Source organism: Danio rerio, chromosome 18 (genome assembly GCF_049306965.1).
Source record: "Danio rerio strain Tuebingen ecotype United States chromosome 18, GRCz12tu, whole genome shotgun sequence".
NCBI lineage: Eukaryota > Metazoa > Chordata > Actinopteri > Cypriniformes > Danionidae > Danio > Danio rerio.
In genome coordinates, this window is record NC_133193.1 from 50,032,627 (window position 1) to 50,057,132 (window position 24,506).

The window sequence follows — 24,506 nt, forward strand, 5'->3', positions numbered from 1 at the left end:
TTTCAGTACTCTTTAGCATTCATTTCTGTAAAAAGAAAAAAAAATGGGAAGAAAAATGACAAACTTAATATAGAAACGTGTAGAAGATGGTTGCACTTTTACATTAGAGTTCATTGCCAACACCATGCATTCTGTCACCATGCCAACAAAGCCAATTATACACTTCCAGATAAATCCTCAGAAACAAGCAAACTCTATTTACCGTATCAAAGAGTCACAGAATCTTCCTTCTTTAAACCCAGCAGGAAACTGTAGCTCAACACCCACTGAAAAAGAGCTGATGCACTGACCTACACTGACCTACAGATCACACTCACCGGAATCTTCATTCACTGCTCAACTGATTAAATACAGAATCAACCAACCACATGACACAAGCTCAATGCATTTGGGTAGGCAGACGTGTGTTAACATGATCTGCTGAACTTCAAGTTGTGCATTGAAACGGGAGAAGAAAGCATTTAAGTGACCTATACATACATTGAAATTCCATACAGAGCCTGAACGGATTCAGAAAATAAAATGCTTTATAGTTGAGAAAAGCTCAACTGTTTTGTTTGCAGATGTTGCTTGGAATGACATTATATTGTAATGAACATGTTTACAATCCCCGTCCCATTTCTCCTGCGTCTCTCTTTAGCGCTTACAGTGTTCTTTGTGCAACTACGACACCTAGTGGCTAACAGGCTTTGTTGCAGACTTTCATGTGGTACATTCTGTGCCATTTACTGTGAGTTTACTGATATATTAAACATGCTCCTCCCGTTGTTACTGTTATGGTCATGCAAATTGTTAGAATTACAGGAGAAACAGCAATAAACTGAGGAAAAATACAAACCTTTGTCTGTTCCATGCATATTTGAATGATTAATAAATAAGTAGGGGTGGTATGGTGGCTCAGTGGTTAGCACTGTCACCTCACAGCAAGAAGGTCGCTAGTTCGAGTCCCAGGTGGTACAGGTGGCACTTCTGTGTGGAGTTTGCATGTTCTCCCCGTGATGGTGTGGGTTTCCAACGGGTGCTCTGGCTTCCCCCTCAGTCCAAAGACATGTGGTACAGCTAAAATTGGCCGTAGTGTATGTGTGTGAAAGTGTGTACGGATGTTTCCCAATGATGGGTTACAGCTGGGAGGGCATCTGCTGTGTAAAACATATGCTGGATAAGTAGGCGGTTCATTCCGTTGTGGCGACTCCTGATTTATAAAGGAACTAAGCTGAAAAGAAAACGAATGAATTAATTAATTGTATGAGTGTGTAAATGTGAGAGTGTATGGGGGTTTCCCAGCAGGGGCGGCGCTAGTGGGTGGGTGGGGTTTGGAGTTAGGACGATACTAAGGGCCCATGCATTTTGGGGGGCCCCAGAGATGTTAATAGGGGCCCACGACCACCGGCTTTACCCCACCGGGAATCATCTGTGACACCCCACCCCTCTTCACTTTCGTCCGCGACAACCACCACCATGAACGGTCGTAAGAAGGCTTGTAGCAGCCAGCGGCACCCCTGATTCCTAGTACTTGGTTGCGGCTGGAAAGGCATCTGCTGCCTAAAACATATGCTGGAATAGTTGCCGGTTCATTCCGCTGTGGCGATCTCTGAAATAGAGACTAAATCAAAGGAAATGAATGCAGTGAAAATCGCAGCTATAACCGTTTGCTCAGACCAGCACCAGCACAACCAGAAGACTTCTAGTAAAGAAGATCTAAGTCTCTGGCCTCCTCTCATATTTTGCTCTCTCTCTCTCTCTCTCTCTCTCTCTCTCTCTCTCTCTCTCTCTCTCTCTCTCTCTCTCTTAAGCTGGCATGAAAAGGGTAATCCTGTAGTTCACAGAGCTCTGCACGCTGAAAAGGGCCTCGGAGAAAGAGAGTTGGAAATTTCAAAACTCACAGTCTCCGCGCCTTGAAGGCGGCACAGCCAAAAGCTGATCAGAGAAAGCTGGCACGCTAGATTTGGCAGGATAACGGTTAGTGATTGTGTTTACTGAAAGCCAGCACTGGGTCTCGTACCTCAAGGGCTTTAATTGAGTTCTCAGAGCAGGCTGAAGATATGAAACACAGCGAAAGAGATGTGTTTGGCAAGAATAAACCATTAGTGACTGTTCTGCTTTTACCACATTCACACCTTCTTTCTTCCAGGATTTAGAACCAGTGAGCAGATTATACTCTCCCTGGCCACTTTATTAGGTACACCTGTCCAACAGCTCGTTAATGCAAATTTCTAATCAGCCAATCACATGGCTGCATCTCAATGCTTTTAGACATGTAGACATGATCAAACTGAGCATCAGAGTTTGGAAAAAAGGTGAATTAAGTGACTTTGAACGTGGCAGTTGCCAGATGTGCTGGTCTGAGTATTTCAGAAACTGTTGATCTACTGGGATTTTCACGCACAACCATCTCTAGGGTTTAAAGAGAATGGTCAGAAAAAGAGAAAATATCCAGTGAGTGGCAGTTCTATGGGTGCAAATGCCTTGTTGATGCAAGAGGTCAGAGGAGAATGGCCAGACTGGTTCCAGCTGATAGAAAAGCAATAGTAACCCAAATAAGCACCCGCTAAAGCAGAGGTCTGCAGAAGAGCATCTCTATGTCTATGTGTGTGTATGTGCATGTGTGTGAATGAGAGTGTGAGGTTCATGCTGTCTATGTGTGTGTGTGTGAATGAGAGAGAGCATGATGCTGTCTGTGTGTCACTTGCTTGGTGATGTGTGTGTGTTTATACAGACAGCTTATTATAGGCTGTCTTAATTCTGTATAGCTGGGTGGTTTTTGGTTTGGAACGGGCGGGGCGGGTGGAAAATGGGGCGGGTCAGGCAGCGGGACAACAAATGCTGAATATAAGCGGGAACAGTAGGGTTCAGACTAAAACCTGGCGGGAGCCAGGGGCGGACTGGTACAAAAATTCAGCCCTGGCACTGTAGCCACATCAGCCCACATAACCACACCGACATAGCCCCACCCACGGACACGCACATTCACTATTTATTTTGGCATACAGATGGTGAAATAATATGACATTCTTGCCAGATTTTGATTACCTTAAGAATCGTTAATGTATCGTAATTGATTTGATTACGGTAACCTCGGATTGGGTCAGCCCATCTTGAAATCAGGCGGCCGTCGCATATTGGTCCAAATGCTTAACATTTATTATTATTATTATTATTATTATTATTATCATCATCATCATCATCATCATCATAATATCACATCTAGCAAGAGATAAAAGCTGCCTCCATGTAAAAACAATACATTAAAAAAAAAAAAAAACTGACCGGCCCACATTTAAAAATTGGTCCGCCCCTTCTGGCATTTGCCAGAATTGCCAGATGGCCAGTCCGCCCCTGGCGGGAGCAGAATTAAAAATATAGTCCCGTGCAGATCTCTAATTTGCATCATGGATGTGCAGTCGACAAATCTGCAGCGTGAGGCTGTCATGTTAATATGGACCAAAATCCATATATTCCTGGGGAATATTTCCAGTATCTTGGTGAATCTATATGAAGGACAAAAGGAGGTCCAACTCGGTACTAGTAAGCTGTACCTAATAAAGTGGCCACTAAGTGAACATTGACATTAAGGGTGTCAAACCCTTTTTTTGTAATGTTAGTTTGTGTGTATTACATATGCATGCCTCACAAGTCAATTGTGTGGAACCCAGTATTTCCTTTACATTGAATGACTGTCGTGCAAGTGGATTGCAGTCATACATTAAAAAGGTAAAGAGATTAAAACCAAAACCTACATTCTGAATATTATTTCTCCCTGAAGTGCTTTATAATGAAAAAAACAACAACAACATAAAACATCATAAATTATATTGTTCTCATTAGATTTGTGCACAAAGCCATCAAGTAAATGCAATCAAAGAATACATCATCAAGAGCAGAGCTAACATTATTTCACAGTTAACACTCGATCTCTTCTCTCATACTGTAGAAACTTATTTAAGACAGCTTGTTCTGTTACAGTGAGCGATGAGTTCAGCTCAAAACAACCATTAATCTAACTGCTGAAATGGGAAGTTACTGCATCATGCGAGCGCTGTGTCTGATGAGCGCTTGGAAAACTCTATTTCGAGTTATATTATGAAATAATATCTACAATTTAAGGGCAAATTTAGTGTTTGCAGAAGCAACCAAAAATACCAATTTCATGTTTGTCTTCAGACAGAGAGCATTTGTTATTTTTCTGATTAATGATACTACTGTACTGAGCCATTAAAAGGACATGGTGATAAAACAAATGACATGTTTTCGAATTCCTTTAAGAAATTTTTAGTTTGCTGAGAAACGTTTCTGCATACTTTTGATATATGCGCATGTCAGGGTTCTGCCACTTTGATCTTGTAAATTCTTGTTTTGGTGGCAGAGCTCTGACACTACTCATGCCTGGGGTCCGTTCTTCGTACGTGGATTACTCAGTTAGCTGGATTTGGATATTGACGATTTGACATGATCCAGGATCGTTTCGTTCTTCAAAGCTGATCCGAGAGTTGTTGTCATGGCAACAGTTCTGCTAGGTCAAACCTGATCGGGAGCAGGTTCAATTCATATAAACAGGATTAGATCGGCTCAGTTCAAGCAAAGATAATACAGAAAGTATGTTCCGAATTCTGATATTTTCTTACAGTAGTAGTTATATACACTTGGGAAAATGGTACATATTTTTTAACTATATATATATAAAGTTAAAGTCATTAATAAAATAAATAAAGTTATACATATTAATAAAACTTATGCAATCTGCACCCTCGAAATGAACAAAGACTGCCATCTGGTGGTGCAAAGAGAAAACTTATTGGTATGAACTTTTTAGATCGCTTAGTACAAATTGTGTATAATAGAAATGCACAATATGTGACTTTTTTTTTAAAAGCAATAATACATTTATGCAGTCATAAACATGTTTTGATAGTTAATATGCCAGTGATTTGATGCTTCACAAAAGTTGCAGACGCCTTTACCAATATGAAAATGCTTTTGTAAACAACCAGTTATTCTTTACACCGATTAAAAAACGGCTACAATAATAAAGAAAATCTTTTCTAAATGTAGAACTAAATACATTGATTTGCATTGAAATGCATGATGAATACTCTTGTCTTGACAAATGAAAGAGTAAAGCCTGCAGCTCACAACAAATGTGGAAAGTTCTTGCGTGTCATATTAAACAAACCATTCTAATTTGATGTAATTTTGCTCACATGGATAATTGAATATTAATCAGATGATGTCATTACGCTGCTGTGCCGTCAGCCAATCGTTGCATTGCTGATCATGATTTCGAGGATCGATAGATCTGTCCTTCACAACACACGCAGCGATCTCAGATCAGTTTATCCAGACATTCTAATCTAATTCACGAACTTGTTTGAAGAACCAAATTAGCGAGAGATCAGTTATCAAGATTAAAAGATCCAGGATCTGCCAAATAATCTTAGATCATTTAAGCGAGGTACGAAGAACGGACCCCTGGTCCTGTTTCTGTCTCTGTGCTTCATGTGGCCGCGCGCGCTCTTGTACTAGTGTTTGTATTTGTTCTGTCAGCAGCGCGCTGCTTTATTCTCAGCGCCTCCGTCTAGTTGGTTTCAGTTTTGGTTGGCGCTGAGAATAAAGCATGCGCATTGCTTATGTGTGAGCGCACGGTAAGGTGTTTATCTATCGTGTGCTCGTGTCTTGCGTCTCTTGTCAAAGCACGTGGCTCGGTGTTTACATTGTGGTCACTGCTTTTGTCGTGTGCTTCAGTGTTGTGTTTGTTGTCATGAACATGCGGTTAATGAGTTCTCTCATTGGCTGCATGTTCTTGTCCTGTTAAGTGAGCGCATGGCTTGTGTTGTCTCTCTGTGTCATGCTCTCTCCCGTCTATTGTCTTGTCCCACCCTCCTTGTTAACCCATTATTAGTTAATTGTGTTCACCTGTTTGTGTGTTAATTTTCTACAGTTTATATACCCCTCACATTTGCTGTCCTGTGCCAGTTCGTCATCACATTTCGTCGTTTGAAGTCTAGTCCAGTTGTGTTTCCAGTCCTCATCCTTGCCAGTCTGCCCAGTCCTGTTTGTATGTGAATGTATTTGTTTTGTTCATGTTTTCCCCCTCGGGGTAGTTTATTTTGCATTTTATTTTATTTTTATTATTTAATAAAATCCCATTTCCCTGCATTTGAGTCCTCGCCCCTTTTTACCCATTTCCCCTCACCAACCCTGACAGCGCATCCACAGTTTTTCACAATTTTGAGGGAGAAAAAGTCAGTATCGTAACAATCTTTTTTCCTTAGAATTCTATACTTTGTAAAGTTTATTCATAAACTAATTTCGAGAGGATCACGTGCTTATGATTTATCACGGCCGGTCTCGCATTTGCTAATCACTATCTTCCAATCATATGAGCCCTAAGCTACTATAAATAGCCACAGTTTTCAGTTCACTTTATCTTCGTTTGGAAGAAACCCCCCTCCTCCCCTATTCTCCTCCTTTACCTCTGATTGGGCGGCCCGGCGGCCCAGTGGTTAGCACTGTGAGCCCCACAGCAAGAACACTGCCAGCCCTGGTTCCACAGGACCGGTGGGTGTTTCTGTGAGGAGTTTGTATGTTCTCCCCGTGTCCGCGTGGGTTTTCCCCAGGTTCCCCAGTTTCCTCCCACCATCCAAAGACATTCAACATACAATACAATCAAGCTTTGTGTAATCCCTTGTGTTCCCTTAGCTACCGCAGCAGGGGAGTTCTGAGATCCACCGAGCTCAGGCTCCCCTCTTGCTCTGCCAACGGGAGGAAGCCCCGGGCTCGAGGAGCCCTTGAGCTCGGGGCTCTCTCCCGGGACAGCATGCCAAACAAGCTTTTATAAATCATCAGCTAAGTGTGAACTCTTGAAATATCTAGTAATTCTGAGTATGCATAAGAGATAAGTCAGAATTAGAGCTGCACGATTCCAAGTGGTGCTCACTGCAGAGCCATTTGGGCAGAGCTGAGCTCCAGCGAGGGGGAGCTTGAGCTCTCGCTCCTCCTTTCTTGCACTTCTACGAGTGATGTCACTGGGGGTAGGGTTACCATGTTGCACCTAAAACCTTAATTTAATTTCCTAATCATATTAGAAGTGATTGCGCAATATGCATCAGAAAAAAAAAAGACAAGACCTTGGGAATGTCACAAGAGACTAGCACATTATTAACCCAGTAATGAAAACTCTCTTTGTAAGGGTCGCCTGGAGCTTTGCATTTAAAAATTAAAACCGATTACTGTGAGGCAGAACAAATCAAATGCAAACTGTTCCAGCGACTATAAAGCAAAACAACGGAGTCTGAATGAAGTGTTTCAGGCTCAGAAAAGGAGAATAAACCAAGGGTGCTGATGAGCTAAAGCGTCTCTCAAGAATTCTCCTCTCTATTACAGGAACGGCGATGGCAAAGAGGCTTAACAATATTGGTTACGGGATTTGAAATGATCTCGGGACGGGCTGCTTTTATTAAGCACGAGGAGGGAGCTATTAGTCTCCTACATCGCTCTTCTAAGTGCTCAAAAAGGTGCCCTTCAAAATCTTCATTCCCCTGGGAGAGAAATCCATTTCTGTGCAAGTCTATATGTGTTCACTTCAAATTTACATCTTGAATATTAAAAATGACTGCATCTGCACTCTCTCAGATTAACTTTAGCTGAACATCACATTGATCTTGGTCCTAACTAACATGATATTCATGACTATGATTCATATGAAACATCCCTAAAAGCCATGTAATCTATAATAGAGATGAAGCGATAATTATAGAGTCCTGCAACTGATGCCTGAAATCATGTACTAGTATTATAGATTATTACAGAGATTATTACACCATTCAGCCCAAACAACACAATTACAGTATAACAGGGTTTTCAGAAGAACTAATTGTGAAAACTCATAACATTAACAAATTAAAGTGGGAATAATTAAGATGGGAATGTGTAATGTAATGTAATGTGTATTTATATAGCGCATTTATTGTGTATGGCCATACACCCAAAGCGCTTCACAATCATGAGGGGGGGTCTCTCCACACCACCACCAGTGTGCAGCATCCACTTGGATGATGCGACGGCTGCCACAGGACAACGGCGCCAGTGCGCTCAACCACACACCAGCTATTGGTGGAGTAGAGGGACAGTGATAGAGCCAATTCGGTAGAGAGGGGATGATTGGGAGGCCATGATGTTAAGGGCCGATAGAGGGACTTTGGCCAGGACACCGGGGTTACACCCCTGCTCTTTCACGAGAAGTGCCTTGGGATTTTTAATGACCACAGAGAGTCAGGACCTCGGTTTAACGTCTCATCCGAAAGACGGCGCCCACTGACAGTGTAGTGTCCCCTTCACTTTTATTGGGGCAATAGGACTCCTAATGAGTTGAGCGCCCCCTGCTGGCCTCACTAACACCACTTCCAACAGCAACCTAAGCCGCTTTTCCACTATCGTGCTGAATCGTTCTTTAAACAGAACTGTTCCATTCCGTGCCAAACCGGGCCAGACAGCACGGATACGGTTTCATTTTCCACTGTCGCGCTGCGACAAAGCTCTTTAAACCATTACACAAAACGCATCAGTAGTTGCCTTGGTAACGCAATGTAAACGGCTCCCTTTGTTCAATTAAAGTTAAATAAGAGCCGAAACTATTTTTTTTTTTTTTTTTCATAAAAGCAAAAGCAACCATGTGACTAAACACTGTTATGCCGCTCTATCAAATAGGGGTGCTAAATATAGGTACCTGTGCACCCTTATTTATTTATATGTTGCGCAGCTCTGGCTAAATTTTATTTGGAGGGAAAATTACCAAAATGTAACGTGATGATTGAAAATAATTGGAGGGGAAATAAATAATATTTAAAATCTCTGAACATAACAAAAAAATAAACAATGATAAGACAACAATAATAGTGCATTTGCATTATAGTGGCAGAAATATCATTTTGGACAGGCCTTGTCAAAGGTGAGCGGGCACTTTCACTAATAAAAACACAGCACATAAATTATTTCATTTTTAACAATTAATTAAATTACACTGCGTTTTTATATCAAAAGTTGATAATGATATAAAATATACTACATTTTGATGGTAAAATGAAACCAATTAAGCGATGACTGTTATTTGTTTTACTATTCAAACAAAGAATGCAGCAAGTGAAAAAAAACGAATAAGAAACAACACATACTGTATATAGCAGGATTTAAAGCATATAAAGCACTATTATATTTAGCAAAATGCTGCTCTATTATCTTTTTATTTTGATCATTTTATTTTTATTATTATAATTATTTTTGTGTTCATAATTTACTAACAAGCTGTAAGCGAATTATTGCTAGACGTTTTAGAAAATATTTGCGTAGCCATATTAAAGATCACCACAAAAAAACAAAAACACAGAAACATGTTACATGCCTCATAAATGTCATATAACTTGTGTATAACTGAATCATATAATTGCCTATAGCTGAAATGATGAAAATTGCTCATTTTATTTTTATAAAACATTTGTCAAAACGTAGGCCTATTGATATTTTTTTTAAATAAAAGCAATACTGACATTTAAGAATCCATAATTATTTAATTCATTAATTCTTTTGACTTGTTTATTAGTGCATATGCTATTATATAAATCATACAACAGTACCTTGGACAGTTACAGTGCCGCTCTGTAAAGCTTTCAAGCAAAGTCTTTTGGACGGCCGACATTACAACACGAACACGCCGCCCTTCAGGTGGTCTCGCCGGTATTAACAAGCTGTCCTGGCTTCGAATTAAAAAGTGAAATTATTTCCTCGTTGTTAAAAGAGTCTGCAAGTTCGTGTTCCATGGATATAGTGATGTAGTTGTGGAATTTGGACATCGACGATGCAAAGCGTGACTTTATTCGCTTTATTCGATGCGCAGCAGGAAAAAAAAGTCAGCAGCGCAAGTCGCTGGCATGTCTCTCTCGGATCAGAGCGAGTTTTGTGCTGTGAAATACAGTGCTGCGTGCAATAAACTCACATTCAGGCAGGCGAAGTAGGTCTGTATTCAAGTCAATAAAATAATAACTTTAATGAATAAAATATCTTTGTAAGAATGTGATGAGTTATTCACTTCTCTGCCAGAGACTGCTCTATGGTTTTAAAACCCTTTTCAAACTGTATCGTTTAGACCTGAATCATTATTTTATATTAAATGCACTGTAGTTTATTGAGGATGTCTGATGACTAGCGCGCTTCTGCTGAGCCAGCTGTGGTAGCTTAGCAACCGAGTCGCGACGTCAACACACAGAATCTGTCAGCACAGTTCAGCACGGTTGTCTAACCGTGCCGAGAATTCCGGGCCGAGAACGGTTTGTAATCGTGCCGCGCCGTTCCAGGCTCAGTGGAGAAACAACCGTAACCGTACCGAAGTGTTCTTAGAACGGTTTGGCATGATAGTGGAAAAGCAGCTCTAGTGTTCCCTAGTGGTCTCCCATCCAGGTACTGACCAGGCTCAGCCCTGCTTAGCTTCAGTGAGTAACCGGTCTTGGGCTGCAGGGTGACATGGCTGTGGCATGAGCACAACTAAGACAGAGAATATTCATTCACTCATTTTCTTTTCAGCTTAGTCCCATTTTTAATCATGGGTCGCCACAGCGGAATGAACCACCATCCACTTATCCAGCATATGTTTTATGCAGAGGATGCCCTTCTAGCCGCAACCCAGCACTGGGAAACACCCATACCTTCTTGCATTCACACACATACACCATGAGCAATTTAGCTGATTCAATTCTAATTTCAATGCCAATTTGGCCTCACACGATGTCTTATGTTAAACATCGTGATGGACGATTGCATCGTCATCGTAGGTGACTTGTGAAGAATTCATTAATTTATAATGAATTAATTATTTGTAGCCTACCACTTCAACTACCTGACCCACATGGTCTTTGTTTTGCTTATAACTACATCATACATAATAAAGAGAAGTTACACACAGATGACCACCTTCCGCGGGACTCTGGCATGAACAGGCAGAGTGATCCGTGTCATTATAATGGAGTCGACAAACTTGGTTGGTAAAAAAAAGTGCACAACCAACAGAAACCAGCCAACAGTATCTGAGGTTTTCACAAAAATTACTAAGTACAAGTGTGAAAGTGTAAGATTGAAGCAGTGTACTGACGCTGTGACACATTACCTGATAGATTCAAAAAACGATAGATAGAGACAGCTGATGTGTTTGTTTTTGTGTGTGGTCATGTGATGTGCATTTTCAGCGGTATAATGTGGAAAGAGGCCTTTCAAAAATGCTAGGTGAAATGTTAGTGTGGACGTGGTTCATTTTCGTTCTAACCAAAATTTGACATAAGATTTGACAAACGTTGCCTGATCTGATGAGTCTCAATTTCTGCTTCCACATTCGGATGGTAGGGTCAGAATTTGGCGTCAACAACATGAAAGCCTGGATCCATGCTGCCTTGTATCAGCAGTTCAGGCTGCTGGTGGTGCTGTAATGGTGTGGAGGAGATTTTCTTGGCCCACTTTGGGCTCATTAGTACCAATTGAGCATCGTGTCAACACCACAGCCTATTGTTGCTGACTATGTCCATCCCTTTATTACCACAGTGTCTCCATCTTCTGATGGCTACTTGTTAATTTTATTATTTTAAATGTTAAATTCTTTATACACAAATGTAGACTTTCAAAATCTCCCCCTTTATACAATGTATTTGTAAACAAACTTATTTTGTTAATGAAGTCTCTCAAAGCTGTAAAAAATGTAAAAGCTCTGTCTATTGTAAGCTATTATGAATCTGTTTTTGGCGTCCTGTGAATGTCTTCCTTTTGTTTATTTTTTTTTATTTTAATTTTATTTTAGTTTTTTTGAATTTCAATTATCTTTGGAATTTGTGTATGTTGCCTGTTTATGCTGTATTTGTAGATTAAAAAAATAAATAAATAAATAACCTTTTCAACAGGATAACACAATGTCATTCATTCATTTTCTTTTCAGGTTAGTCCCATTATTAATCTGGGGTTGCCACTGCGGAATGAACCACCTCGCCAACTTATCCAGCACATGTTTTATGCCGTGGATGCCCTTCCGGCTGCAATCCATCTCTGGGAAACATCCTTACACACTCATACATTACACACAATTTAGCCTACCCATTCCTTTACCACTTTTCTTTGGCCTGTGGGGGAAATCAAAGAACTTGGAGGAAACCAACGTGGACGTGGGGAGAACATGCAAACTCCACACAGAAACGCCAACTGAGCCAAGGCTCGAACCAGCGGCCTTCTTGCTGTGAGGGGACAGCACTACCTACTGCACCACTGCGTCGCCTGACGCACCATGTCATAAAGGGTGCTCAAAGTTCACTGTACTCAAATGGCCTCCACAGTCACCAGATCTCAATCCATTAGAGGATTGAGTCCACATCTTTGGGATGTGGTGGACAGGAGATTTGCATCATGGTTGTGCAGCTGACAAATCCTCAGCAACTGCATGATGCTATCCTATGAATATGAAGCAAAATCTCTGAGGAATATTTCCAGTAGCTTGTTGAATCTCTGCCATGAAGGATTAAGGCAGTTCTGAAGGCAAAAGGGGGTCCAACCCGGTACAAGAAAGGTTTACCTAATAATGTGGCTGGTGGATGTATGTTGTTTTGGACCCATTTGACTATCACAACACTGGCCAAAACTTAATTTGTCTGTTTGACCAAAGACAAAGAGTAAACCCTTTAAATTCTATCCTATGAGTCTGTATATACTAGTTTCTATTGCAATGGCTTTGTTGAGCGGAATAACAAAAAAAAAAATCTTGCTTTTACAGTCCATTTTGTCTATATTGAAGCACAAGCTCATGGAAACCCTTAAGACCCAGCAAGGCCGGGTTTGAAATTGCCATTAGCCGCTAAAAGAACAGATTGGGTACTAGTTTTAGCTTTTCCATGAGCAAAGCACATAAAATATCTTAAAGAGGCCTGAAAGCCGCGCTCTATTACACTGGAATGGATGATCACATCTAATGTTAGGCTCTCCTGGAGGAATCGATAGCGCAGTGTGCGAGTCTCTAAAAGGATCTTTTTGAAACGCGTCTCACATGAGTGCTGCTCTTCAGGATCAATGGCACGGCTCAGAAATGTAATTTGTGATCCCCAACACGCACACGATGAGATTATCTGGGCAAATTGATTTTCTTGTTGGACATGACTCTGTCGGGGAAGAGCTTCGAGAAGTGTGATGACATTTTCAGACCATTTTCTTGTCTCCAATCTGAGCACATTCTCCAGGTGTACGGGAATATTGCCTTTTACTCTGGGACGGGGGTTCGGTTTGTTGACTGACAAACAAAGCTACTGTACCACAATGACATAAGTGTCTGCTGTGCCATAGGCTCAGTGGCATATAGGGCAAAATGAATGGGTCCACCCACAAGCATTAGGGCGGGGGCCCCCCCAGCAGTGAAGACCGGAGGGGTATGTGGGTCCATCCGCTACGCAGATTATTTTTGTGCTATAACTTGGTCAAAATATTTGTTGTTTCTGAACACATGTTGTTTTAAAATTTGTTTTATCTCATAAAACACAGACATAATGATAAACTGTTAATTTAATAACATTTATTATTATTATTAATAACAATAATAATAATAATAATAATAATAATAATAATAATAATAATAATAATAATGTGTATTATTATTATTCACTTTAAGAATAGATGTTTTTTAACACCCTGATGTATTCTAAAAGCATAACCTTGGCTTTAATTAATTATATAAATTATAATCAATTATAGACATTTTCATGATTTTATTTGACCAAATAATAATAATAATAATAATAATAATAATAATAATAATAATAATAATAATAATAAGAAGAAGAAGAAGAAGAAGAAGAAGAAGAAAATAATAATACTTTTTTAATAATGCGGTTGTTATTAAAATATATATATATATTTTTTTTTATTTGTTTTGACATGTTATTAGATATTATCTATCAGTTAATATTAATAATGATAATAATAATAATAATGTGTTAAAATGAAAAATATTTTGATTGATTGACTTTGTTGTCGTTGTTACAAAATAAAATAATAATAATGTAAGTGTAAATAAAATGTTATTTTATTTTAACTTTCATTAAATTTTATATTTTTAATACATAATTTTGTTAAAATAAAATTTGTTAATTTTGTATATGTTATGTTATTTAAAATTGTATTAATTTACAGAAATAATCATAATAATAATCATAGTAATAATAATAACAATCATAATAATAATAATAATTATTATTATTATTAATAATAATATTAATTATTCTATTATTATTTACTAATGTAAATGGTAATTGTGTAATGTAAATAGTTATGCAAATATAATAAATAAATTATTTTTAGTATTATAATTAAATTATAATAATTTAACATTAGATAAATAACTAATTCATAAGCCTTTTTCTGGCTCTCTTTATTTTATATCACATTACAGATAAAACCTACAGTACAGCAGTGTAAATTACCACCTCGACTCTGTACTCTTACCTCTGCTGTTTTCTGCTCTTTCCAGGCGAGCTGCTGTGTTTCTGCAGATTAGTGAAGGGTCTCAGTGTCTCTTCCAGCCTGAGCTGCGGTATGAGGTGTCCAAACGCCATCTCTCCAAAACTCCGGAGAACTTTACCTCAGTGTCAGCGACTCCTGTCCTGTCAGCGTTTGAGTCCGAGGATGGAGACAGCAGAGACGGGCGGGGTTTGGAGAAGCGCCGCAGTCATTTAGTTATGGGTCGCACACTTCAACTGCTCTGAGAAAATAGCGCATATTTTCACTTCATGGCGGGACAGAAAGTGAATAAACGGTGCTGTCATGCAACGCTGACTCCATCAGATTTAACCCGGTGGAATAGAGCAGAGTAGAACTACATACACCCAGCGTTCTCAGGATTACCGGGAAAATTAAACGAGCGAGTCTTGTTGCTCTCCGACGCGCATGCGTGTCTGCTGCTTCAGGTGAATTTATTATTTTTTTTCTAGAAATCATATTTGAGTGTTTCTCAATCACATTCCTGTAGGACCACCAGCTCTGCACATTTTTAATGCATCCTTAACCAAACACATCTGATTCAGATCATCAGCTTATTAGCAGAGACTGAAAGACCTGTAATGGGTGTGGCCGATAAAAAAGCAGAACCACAGGGGTTCGGGTGGATCGAAATACCGACCCTCCCACTGACAAAGTCCAGAATATGACCCCTGTATGAGCTCATTTAATCCATTTTGACTGATATGCCATAATAAATTATGGAAATTATCGATATAAGGTTTTAAGACAAATACAATTTCTAATTATTCAAGTGGCCAAATTCTGACTAAGTTGAATGAGCTGGCCAGTTTGTTATTTGCCTACTCTGTAAAAATAGTTGGGTTAAAAATACCCCAACATATAACCCAACTATAGGTTATTATAGCACCTTCCCAACTAAGGGTTATATAAGGGGAAAATTTATATTTAATAAAAAATAACCCACTGCATAGTTTTATTTTTTAATTTTTTAATTAATTAATTAATTTATTTTTTTTGATAACATGTTGTTTTTTTCCATTCTGGTATTACTATTGCTACTATTACTACTGTCCAACTATGGGTTATTTTAACCCAATGCATCGGGTTATATAATTTATCCCAATGCAGTGGATTATTTTGATCAAATGTTATCTTTTTCCATTCTGGTATTACCATTACTACTATTAATTTTAGAATTACTGTATGGCTGTGTAAATAAATAAATGTCTCCGCTGTGTCCTAAAGGTGAGAATGACGGCCAGAAATCCCAAATATGTGTATAATATGTGTATAATTTCTTCAAAAATAATAAATAAACAAACTGTAGAGATGAACACGTGAGAGAAATCGTTTTATTCATATAGAGTGTCTATTAACTGCACATTTGTATCATCAACGATTAGTAATGCTCGTGAAACGAATATAAAAACACGACATGGAGAAGTAATTTGATAAAAAAAAAATTGTGCTAGAGCTTAAATTTTATAACACATAAACATTACGCACGCATTTTAATGTAGCTGTTCTGTGTCATGTTAAATCAGTTGACTGTGGAAATTCTATCTATCTACCATGCAAACTCCACACAGAAATGCCACCTGGACTCGAACCGGCGACCTTCTTGCTGGCATTTCTTTTTTTTTTTGGATTGCTTTTGAAAACACTATCGGTTGGGTTTAGGGAAGGAGGAGGGTGGGTTAGTCGGTCAGTCAGTTATTCAGTCAGTCGACAGCAGCCTCTGGTGGATTTACATAAGAAGACCAGGTGCGAATGGCACTCGTGAGAGAAATTTGATATCTCAGAAAGCATACACAGCCACCTCTAGTGGATACGTGAAAACAAAAACTGCAAAAAAGTAACTCCTGGGATGTATTTGGTGCTCTCCAGAAATATATATAGGGGTGCGTTTTCTGAATGGGTTGTTTTTTTTTTGTTAATAGAGTGCTACATAGCACCTTGAACACTCCCAAAAACCACTGAAGAACCTGTATTTAGAGTGTATAGATAACATTAAAAGCACAACAATGACTCTTACATCCAAAGTTTTCTGGAACGCAGCCTTCTTTCCACAGCGTTTCCTCTCTCATCAGTCACTAACCTCAAAAACTATAATTAGGGTGAAATTTTCAATGTACTTTGAACAAATGGGCCACAGGTCTCTGGTGGCTGCTCACTAAAACTGAGCCATTAATCTTTCCAAATGTAAGAGTTGAAAGAAGCTGAACTTAATGAACAACTGTATTTGCTCATGTGACAGACAGACAGAGCTGAAGTCAGTTTCACTGGACGAGACACAGAAGTTGTCGGCGTGTAGCTTTCAAAAGGAGGATCGAGCAGAAATGTGGTTAAATATAACATCTCATTAACTTCTCCATCTGACTTTATGAGTGTTACGTAATTAGGCGGCCCTGCAGACGGTGAAATGTGCTTTCATTTGGGTCACAAAATGCGATCTTCATCATCCGTAAAGTCACAGGAGACGAGACAAAAGAGACTGGAAGTAGAAAGTGTGCAAAAATACACACACAGATCTGTGCGAATGTAAATGACAAAGAGAAATGAGGTAAATACAGTATTGTTATTGTTTCGTATTCCTACACGGTTGGATATATTGGTTACACTGACTCGTTTACATGGACATCAGTAATCAAATTATTTGCCTTAATCTGAATACGACATGAATATGATGAAGGTGTTTACATGAGTTGTTTGAATGTTCTTTTCATGATCCCGTTTTACATGTAGCCAGCCTGATCTCACGAGGAAACGTAAGTATTTTACGTTTTGTCAGTTTAGGGGCTAGTTGTACGATTTTAAAAAGGAGGCGTGGCACCTAACCCCACCCCTAACCCCAACCGTAACTGGGTGATGAGCAAATCGTACTAAATTTTACGAATTACATCATACGAGTTCATACGATTTAGCCACTAAATCAAAAGGTTACGAATTGTCGTGAGATTGCATTGGTTATGGCATATAATTACAGCAAGAAATTTTGGGTGTTTCTTTTTTAATGTCAACTTTAACTGCAGTTTGGCACTTTCACTTTTATTCAGGAACATTTCATGCATGCCCCTGTGACAAACGAGATATTGAATGCGAGGAACTGCTGAAAGAATGTAGTTTTAATTTAATTTGATACTGCACGCCATGGTGAGGCAGTGGTGCAGTAGGTAGTGCTGTCGCAGCAAGCAAGAAGCAAGAAGGTCGCTGGGTCGCTGGTTCGAACCACGGCTCAGTTGGCGTTTCTGTGAGGAGTTTGAATGTTCTCCCTGCCCTCGCGTGGGTTTCCTCCGGGTGCTCCAGTTTTCCCCACAGTCCAAAGACATGAGGTACAGGTGAATTGGGTTGGCTAAATTGTCCGTAGTGTATGAGTGTGTGTGTGTGAATGTGAGTGTGGATGTTTCCCAGAGATGGGTTGCGGCTGGAAGGGCATCCGCTGTGTAAAAACTTGCTGGATAAGTTGGCGGTTCATTCCACTGTGGCGACCCCGGATTAATAAAGGGACTAAGCTGACAAGAAAATGAATGAATGAATGTGGAAAAAAAAACAAAAACAAACATCTGATGCAAGTGATGCAAGTGCCTGTTGTCCTTCACTGACTCAGTATAGTGGAGAGAATAGTGTCAGACAGCGTGTGTGTATTGACTAACATGACTGTAATAATTTGACTGCAGTGTTTATATGTCTGTACTGCACTTTAAGTATTGTCTCAATCGTATTAAAATGGATGTCCATGTAGACATGCTCACTGCGCAATGAGGTTCCATTTATTAACAATACACTGTTAGACATTGTATTGCATTTTTGGAGTAACTTACCACATCTGCCCCTTTACAGCAACTTACCTGTAAATGTGTTTTACAGTAGCAGAGCCCTACTGCAATTTCATTTGACAGTAAAACCGTCGTACGCAACTTCATTGTATGGTAAAATGCCCTTTATAACATTTTAATTTTACACTTTGACAATTTTTACAGTACATTCACTGTAATTTATTGACATTTTACACTAGCAGTAGGAAACCTTTAATTTTAGTATTTACTATAGGGTAGTGTTAATAAATTCCGAAAACAAGTGCCCCTTTTTATACATTAACTGTCTCATATTTGTCTTAAACTACAGTACTTAATTTTTTTGATTACAGTATAATACTGCAAATTCCTAATATGCAGTAAGTTACTGTGATTTAAAAAAATTACCCACAATGCCGTGCATATTACAGTAGTGAACTGTAAAGAATGTATGTGGTATTTTACTGGCCTTTTTGCAGTAAATAACTAACTATTAACAGGCAAAGTCTAACAGTGTAGTTAACTAGTTGAAGTCTAAACTATTAGCCCCCTGAATTATTAGCTCGACCCCCCTGTTTATTTTTCCCCCAATATATGTTTTTTAATCATAATAGTTTTATTAACTCATTTCTAATAACAGATTTATTTGATCTTTGCCATGATGACAGTAAATAATATTTGACTAGATATTTTTCAAGACGCTTCTGTACACCTTAAAGTGACATTTAAAGGCTTAACTAGGTTAACTAGGTTAACTTGGCAGGATAGGGTAATTAGGCAAGTTATTGTATAATGAGGGTTTGTTCTGTGGACTGTCGAAGAAAAAAAAAAACAGCTTAAAGGGGCTAATCATTTTGTCCCTAAAATGGTTTTTAAAAAAAATAAAAACTGCTTTTATTCTAGCCAAAATAAAACAAATAAGACTTTTTCCAGAAGAAAAAATATTATCAGACATACTGTGAAAACTTCCTTGCTCTGTTCAACATAATTTGGGAAATATTTAAAAAAATATATTTTAAAAAATCAAAGGGGGGCTAATAATTCTGACTTCAATTGTACATTGCATGACAAATAGCCTACTTCTAAATTATTTATTAGTTTTAGTTCATATTCATTTTAAAATTAACATTTATAACTTACATGAAATAACATGAAAGAGCTATACAGTATGTTTATTTCCAAGGTTTTATATTGATGAGACAAAAATGCAAACAGATTGTTCATTACTAGTTAATTTTAGTTTATATATATATATATATATATATATATATATATATATATATATATATATATATATATATATATATATATATATATATATGTGTGTGTGTGTGTGTGTGTGTGTGTGTGTGTGTGTGTGTGTGTGTGTGTGTGTGTGTGTGTGTGATATTATAAAATATCATATATTTTATTTAATATTATGCCATCCTTTTGTATCATTTCATGTTGGCTGTTCCTGTGTTTCTGTTTATCTTGTTTACATGTTTCTAAGCTACTTCCTAAGCATTTGTATTGTATTGTATTTTGACAAAAAGCCTTAGTTACAGTACCAATATATAATTACAATTTTAATAATGTTTTGCATTATGTAACTTCTGTTTCACTTTTAGTATATTTTAAGTTTTGTTTTTTTTTAACTTTTTTTTTTGGTATAGATTTTTTTCATTTCAATCGTACCGAAATTTTTATTTATTTTCTATCTTTTTTTGTTCATTTTTAAACAATTATTAAACAACTTATTCTGCTGTGGCGACCAAGAGACTAAGCCGAGGGAAAATGAATGAATGAATGTAATCAATGTCAATGACCAAACCATATATGCTTCTTTTCATCTAATAAAGGGTTAAATATGTGTTGGTCTTTATTATTATTGTTTGACTAGTGGAAGAATCCTTATTTCATTCAGAACGCACGTCATCTGTATGTAACTGAATGTGGATTGACTGTGACGTTTCAAACACTAGGGAGCAGAGTTTTACAACAAATGAATGTGGCATTACAGAGTGGATACATGGGTCTATCACTTGTGTATATGAGACTCCAAAGTCACTGTTACTATAATATAAAATAGTAAATATGCCTATAATTAACATTGTATCAAGATGAATTGTTGGAATGACAATGGAAATTAATAATTTAATGCCTTTTAACCCATCCTCCATAAATTTATACATTGCTTACAGGATGTCTGGGATCTCAGAAGCCACCATGTATAAAATATAAATAAATGCAATGAATTTTAATAACACGGTAAGATTCTCTGACACAATATAGTACTGCTGTTTTGTATTTTTAAAATGATGTAAAAAATAAAACTAGATACGGTAGATAGAATCAATGTAGAAACCCCTAACATTTGTTTAATTGAAATTGCTACCAAATTTCACAAATACAGTAAAACATTGGGATAAATGTGACATTTTAAGGAAAAGAGTATTCTGTTGACTTAATTTCTGTAATATATATTCATTTAAATGGTAAACAAGATGAAGTGTAATCATTTCTAGTAAAACATAATAATTAATTATAATAATTCACTGATTTAAAACGGGTTAACACGGTCACCAATATCGATTTAATGTTTGGCTAGATCAGAGGAGTATATTAATCTCAGTGAGACTGATAATAGTCTAACAGTATAGGCTATAGGAGTCTCCACCGAACATGAATGTATCCATAATAGGCTATAGCAGTTAACAGATTAGGCCTACTGGATTTAGTTGTGAAGGACAAGTGAAACAAATGACAAATGCAAGATTTTATTTATATTCTATGGCATTTTCCTACACAACGCACTTAAAAGCTTGATTCTGATTGGCCAGTGGCGACTTTCCAAGTTGCAGTATGTTATTCCGTGTTATTAGGCTACACGGCTGTCTGGAATGCTGATTGTTATTCCTAGATAACAACGACTGAAACTAATAACACAGACTCATTCTGGTACTTTAAATTATCTTGAGTGTTAGGCCTAATCCCAATTCTACCCCTTAGCTCTTCCCCTTACCCGTACCCCTTTTTTTGCGCGTGCCCGTGAAGGGGTGGTGGTGTTCCAATTCTCTTTAGCTTGAAGGCGTAGGGCTAAGGGCAAGGGGTACGAAGATTTTTCAGAACCACACTCGAAACCAAGGGGTAGGTAAAAATTTCCCAGAATACACCAGCTCCAGCTGCACCCGGAAGTAAGGAAATCCACTAATTAGTATTTTTGTCATTATTACGAAATTTTACAAAAAACAAACACATTTAAATATATTCATAACCACGTTCGTGTTTTACCGTCATGCTTTTTAACAAAAAACGCTAAAATAAAAACTAAATTTAAAATCGCTAATTTTCCCGATCTATTCGCGATCTATAATCTCTAATAATAACTCCTGTACAGCAGTCCCACAACATTCTGACACTCGACGACACAGGAATACTCGATGTCAGAAAAGTCTAGTGGCTGTCAATGAGCTTTTCACAGTGTCTGCTATAATGTTAATGTTGTTTTTGGTGTGTTTACACAGATTAATTTGGCCACTGTGTTAAATGCACTACGATCTTATTTCCACATTATATCATTATTATGAAGTATCATCATATTATCTGCCTTCAGTGGTTTCCTGGAGATAAAAAAAAAGAAGCACAACTGGAACAACTACAGCAGTCACGATCGTCTGATCTCATGTAAAGCAGGAGATCGCGAGGACATATGATGACGTGTGCAGGTGCTGTAGTGCTGTCCCATTTCTTAGGGTTAAATTTTGAAGCCCTTCCCCTTGACCCTCGGTCGTAAGGGCTAAGGGGATGGAGTAGGAGTACAAAAACAGAATTGGGATTGAGCCTTAGTAAATACGTTCACATCCTTATTTTTATGCTCAAGCTGTTTTTGACAGTTTGGCGCCATCTTGTGAATGAATAGTATGTAGGTAAGTGAAATCCATTTAGTTTCTGTGTACTTTCCATTTAATTAAAGAATTAATTAACTATTACGGCCCAGAACAATGTTTTGTGTGTAAGTTTTTAAAGTTTTGTGGCAAGTAGTGATAATAATAAGTGGTATAAAGTATATCCAGATGGTAGTTTGGGTAAAATAAAGCCTTTCAGTCGTATACAACAGTAGACAATGCACATTGTGAGTTTGCCAAGTATGATGCGATCCTGGATTCCCTGCTGAAAAATCCAGCTTAATCCCTTAATCCCTAACCCTAACCTTAATCCTTGGTTTACCTAAACAAGAAACCATGGTATTGTCACCCTAAAGCAGGGGCGGCCATCCCTGTTCCTGGAGAGCCACCTTCCTGCAGATTTCAGTTGCAACCCATATCAAACACAACTGAACCAATTAATTAGGACCTGAACACCACATGATAATTACAGGCAGGTGTGTTTGATATGGGTTGCAACTAGGGATGTAACGGTATTGTAAATACCGTCATACCGCAATATTAATTTTTTTCGATATTACCGTAGTCGCATGACTCGGTAAAACTATAGGTCTTCTGAGAAAATTTGCTCAGGCGAATGAAGCGAATGGGAGGTAGCTGAAACTACATTTCCCATCAGCCCAGGCGTGGCCATAATCCTTTGCGGTCTGTTGTCACTACAGATCCAGTAATGCGGAAATGGAGTGTGCTTCTAGTAGCGGGGATGAAAAAGAGCTGGAGATGATCAAAACCTAAAGCGGGTGTTGTCGCCGCGCGCGTACTGAATAACAGTGTTGTCGCGCGCGTACTGTAAAGCAGGTCGCACACCAGAAGCGCCGCTCGGCGCCACGCAGCGCCATGTATTTTAGAATTGTAAACATAGGTTTCTATCAGGATACACACACCGGCACCGCAAGTCGGCGGCTGTCGGCGGCGCTCGGCGACTGCTCAGGACGCAGTTCATTTTTCAGCCGCGCCACAGAGCGCCATCTGATTAGTTTCATGTTAAATATCCTTCGAATGTGCGCGTCTGGTGTGTGATACTTTAAACTGTCATGTGCGCGCCGTGTCGCGGCGCCGAGCGGCGCTTCTGTTGTGCGACCTGCTTAAAGCAGAGAGGGGGGTTGAGCGCGCATACTCAAGAGCGTTGTTGTCGCGCGCCTACTGAAGGGCGGGACGGAGCGTGTGTCGCGTCGCGGGGGCACTTTTGATCATTTTGGAAGGGCACTTTCTATCCAAGACTAAAAAGGGCATGTGCACTGCACAGGTTGAGCCCTGTGTGTGCACGTGCCTGCAAGTTGGGGAATACGACTAATAATCAGTCATGGGGACTGCAGAAACACAGCACACTGTTCAGATTGATGCAGACATGAGACCTCTATCTCACTCATGGCTGTCCTCTCAAGTGGGGGAAAGACAATGCACAACGTTACCCACTGCTGTCAACCTGGGCCAAGTCATATCTCTGTCCCAGAAACCTCAGTCCCAAAGGAGAGGGTTTTTTTCTGTTGCAGGGGACATTGTAAATACCCAGAGATACCAGCTTTTACCAGATTATAGTTATAAGATAATTTTCCTTAAAGCCCATCTCTATCTAAGTGAGTGAGTGAGTGATTAAATGTTGAATGAGATGAGTTTTCAACAATACTAAATTGAAACTTTATTTTTTTACATGGTTTAATGATTTTTTGTTATTAAAATTGAAGTTCCTGTTTCAAAGCTTACAGATAGATGGCTAATTTGTATGTCATTGACACTTTTGGCACTTTTTTGGAGTATTTTCATAAGTTTTGTTTTTCCTGTAAATGATTCAATAAATACCGTACCGTGACATTCATACCGAGGTATTACCGTACCGTGAAATTCTGATACCGTTACATCCCTAGTTGCAACTGAAATCTGCAGGAAGGTGGCTCTAAAGGAACATGGTTGGCCACCCCGGTCCTAAATTTTCAGTTGCATTGGTTGCAGAGTAAAAAAAAAACTGCTCTAAATTCTTAGCTGATGTATATAAAAAGTCCACATCAAAATGGTGGAAAGTCACAACAACAATGCAAATGTCATCTTCATTTACTATAAATGATAATTTGCAGAATCGAGGATGCGTGAAACTGGAGTGAGGGAACATTATCATTGTCTAATGACATCGCTTGTTTCACTCATTTCACTGTGTCTACATGATAGCTCAGATCAAATTAAAATATTTCTGTGTAATAGTAGAATCGTGCCTCTTTTGTGTGTGGCGTAATTGTTTCTGAATAATTTTCTTGATGTTTGTCTCACC

At 38.6% G+C, this 24,506-nt stretch overlaps 1 protein-coding gene across 8 annotated transcripts in view; it reads right to left on the reverse strand.

Annotated features, from left to right (window-relative positions):
• Positions 1-24,506, reverse strand: part of gramd1bb (GRAM domain containing 1Bb) — a 242,619-nt gene that overhangs the window by 196,093 nt on the left and 22,020 nt on the right. For 7 of the 8 annotated variants that reach the window (XM_073929691.1, XM_073929690.1, XM_073929689.1 and 4 more), the window contains exon 1: positions 14,509-14,951. The exons of the other annotated variant lie outside the window; for it this stretch is intronic. In XM_073929691.1, coding sequence (XP_073785792.1) covers positions 14,509-14,618 — 110 coding nt within the window. In that variant the 5' untranslated portion in view covers positions 14,619-14,951. Of the gene's footprint in view, positions 1-14,508; positions 14,952-24,506 lie in introns of those variants that run through there. 8 annotated transcript variants of the gene reach the window in all.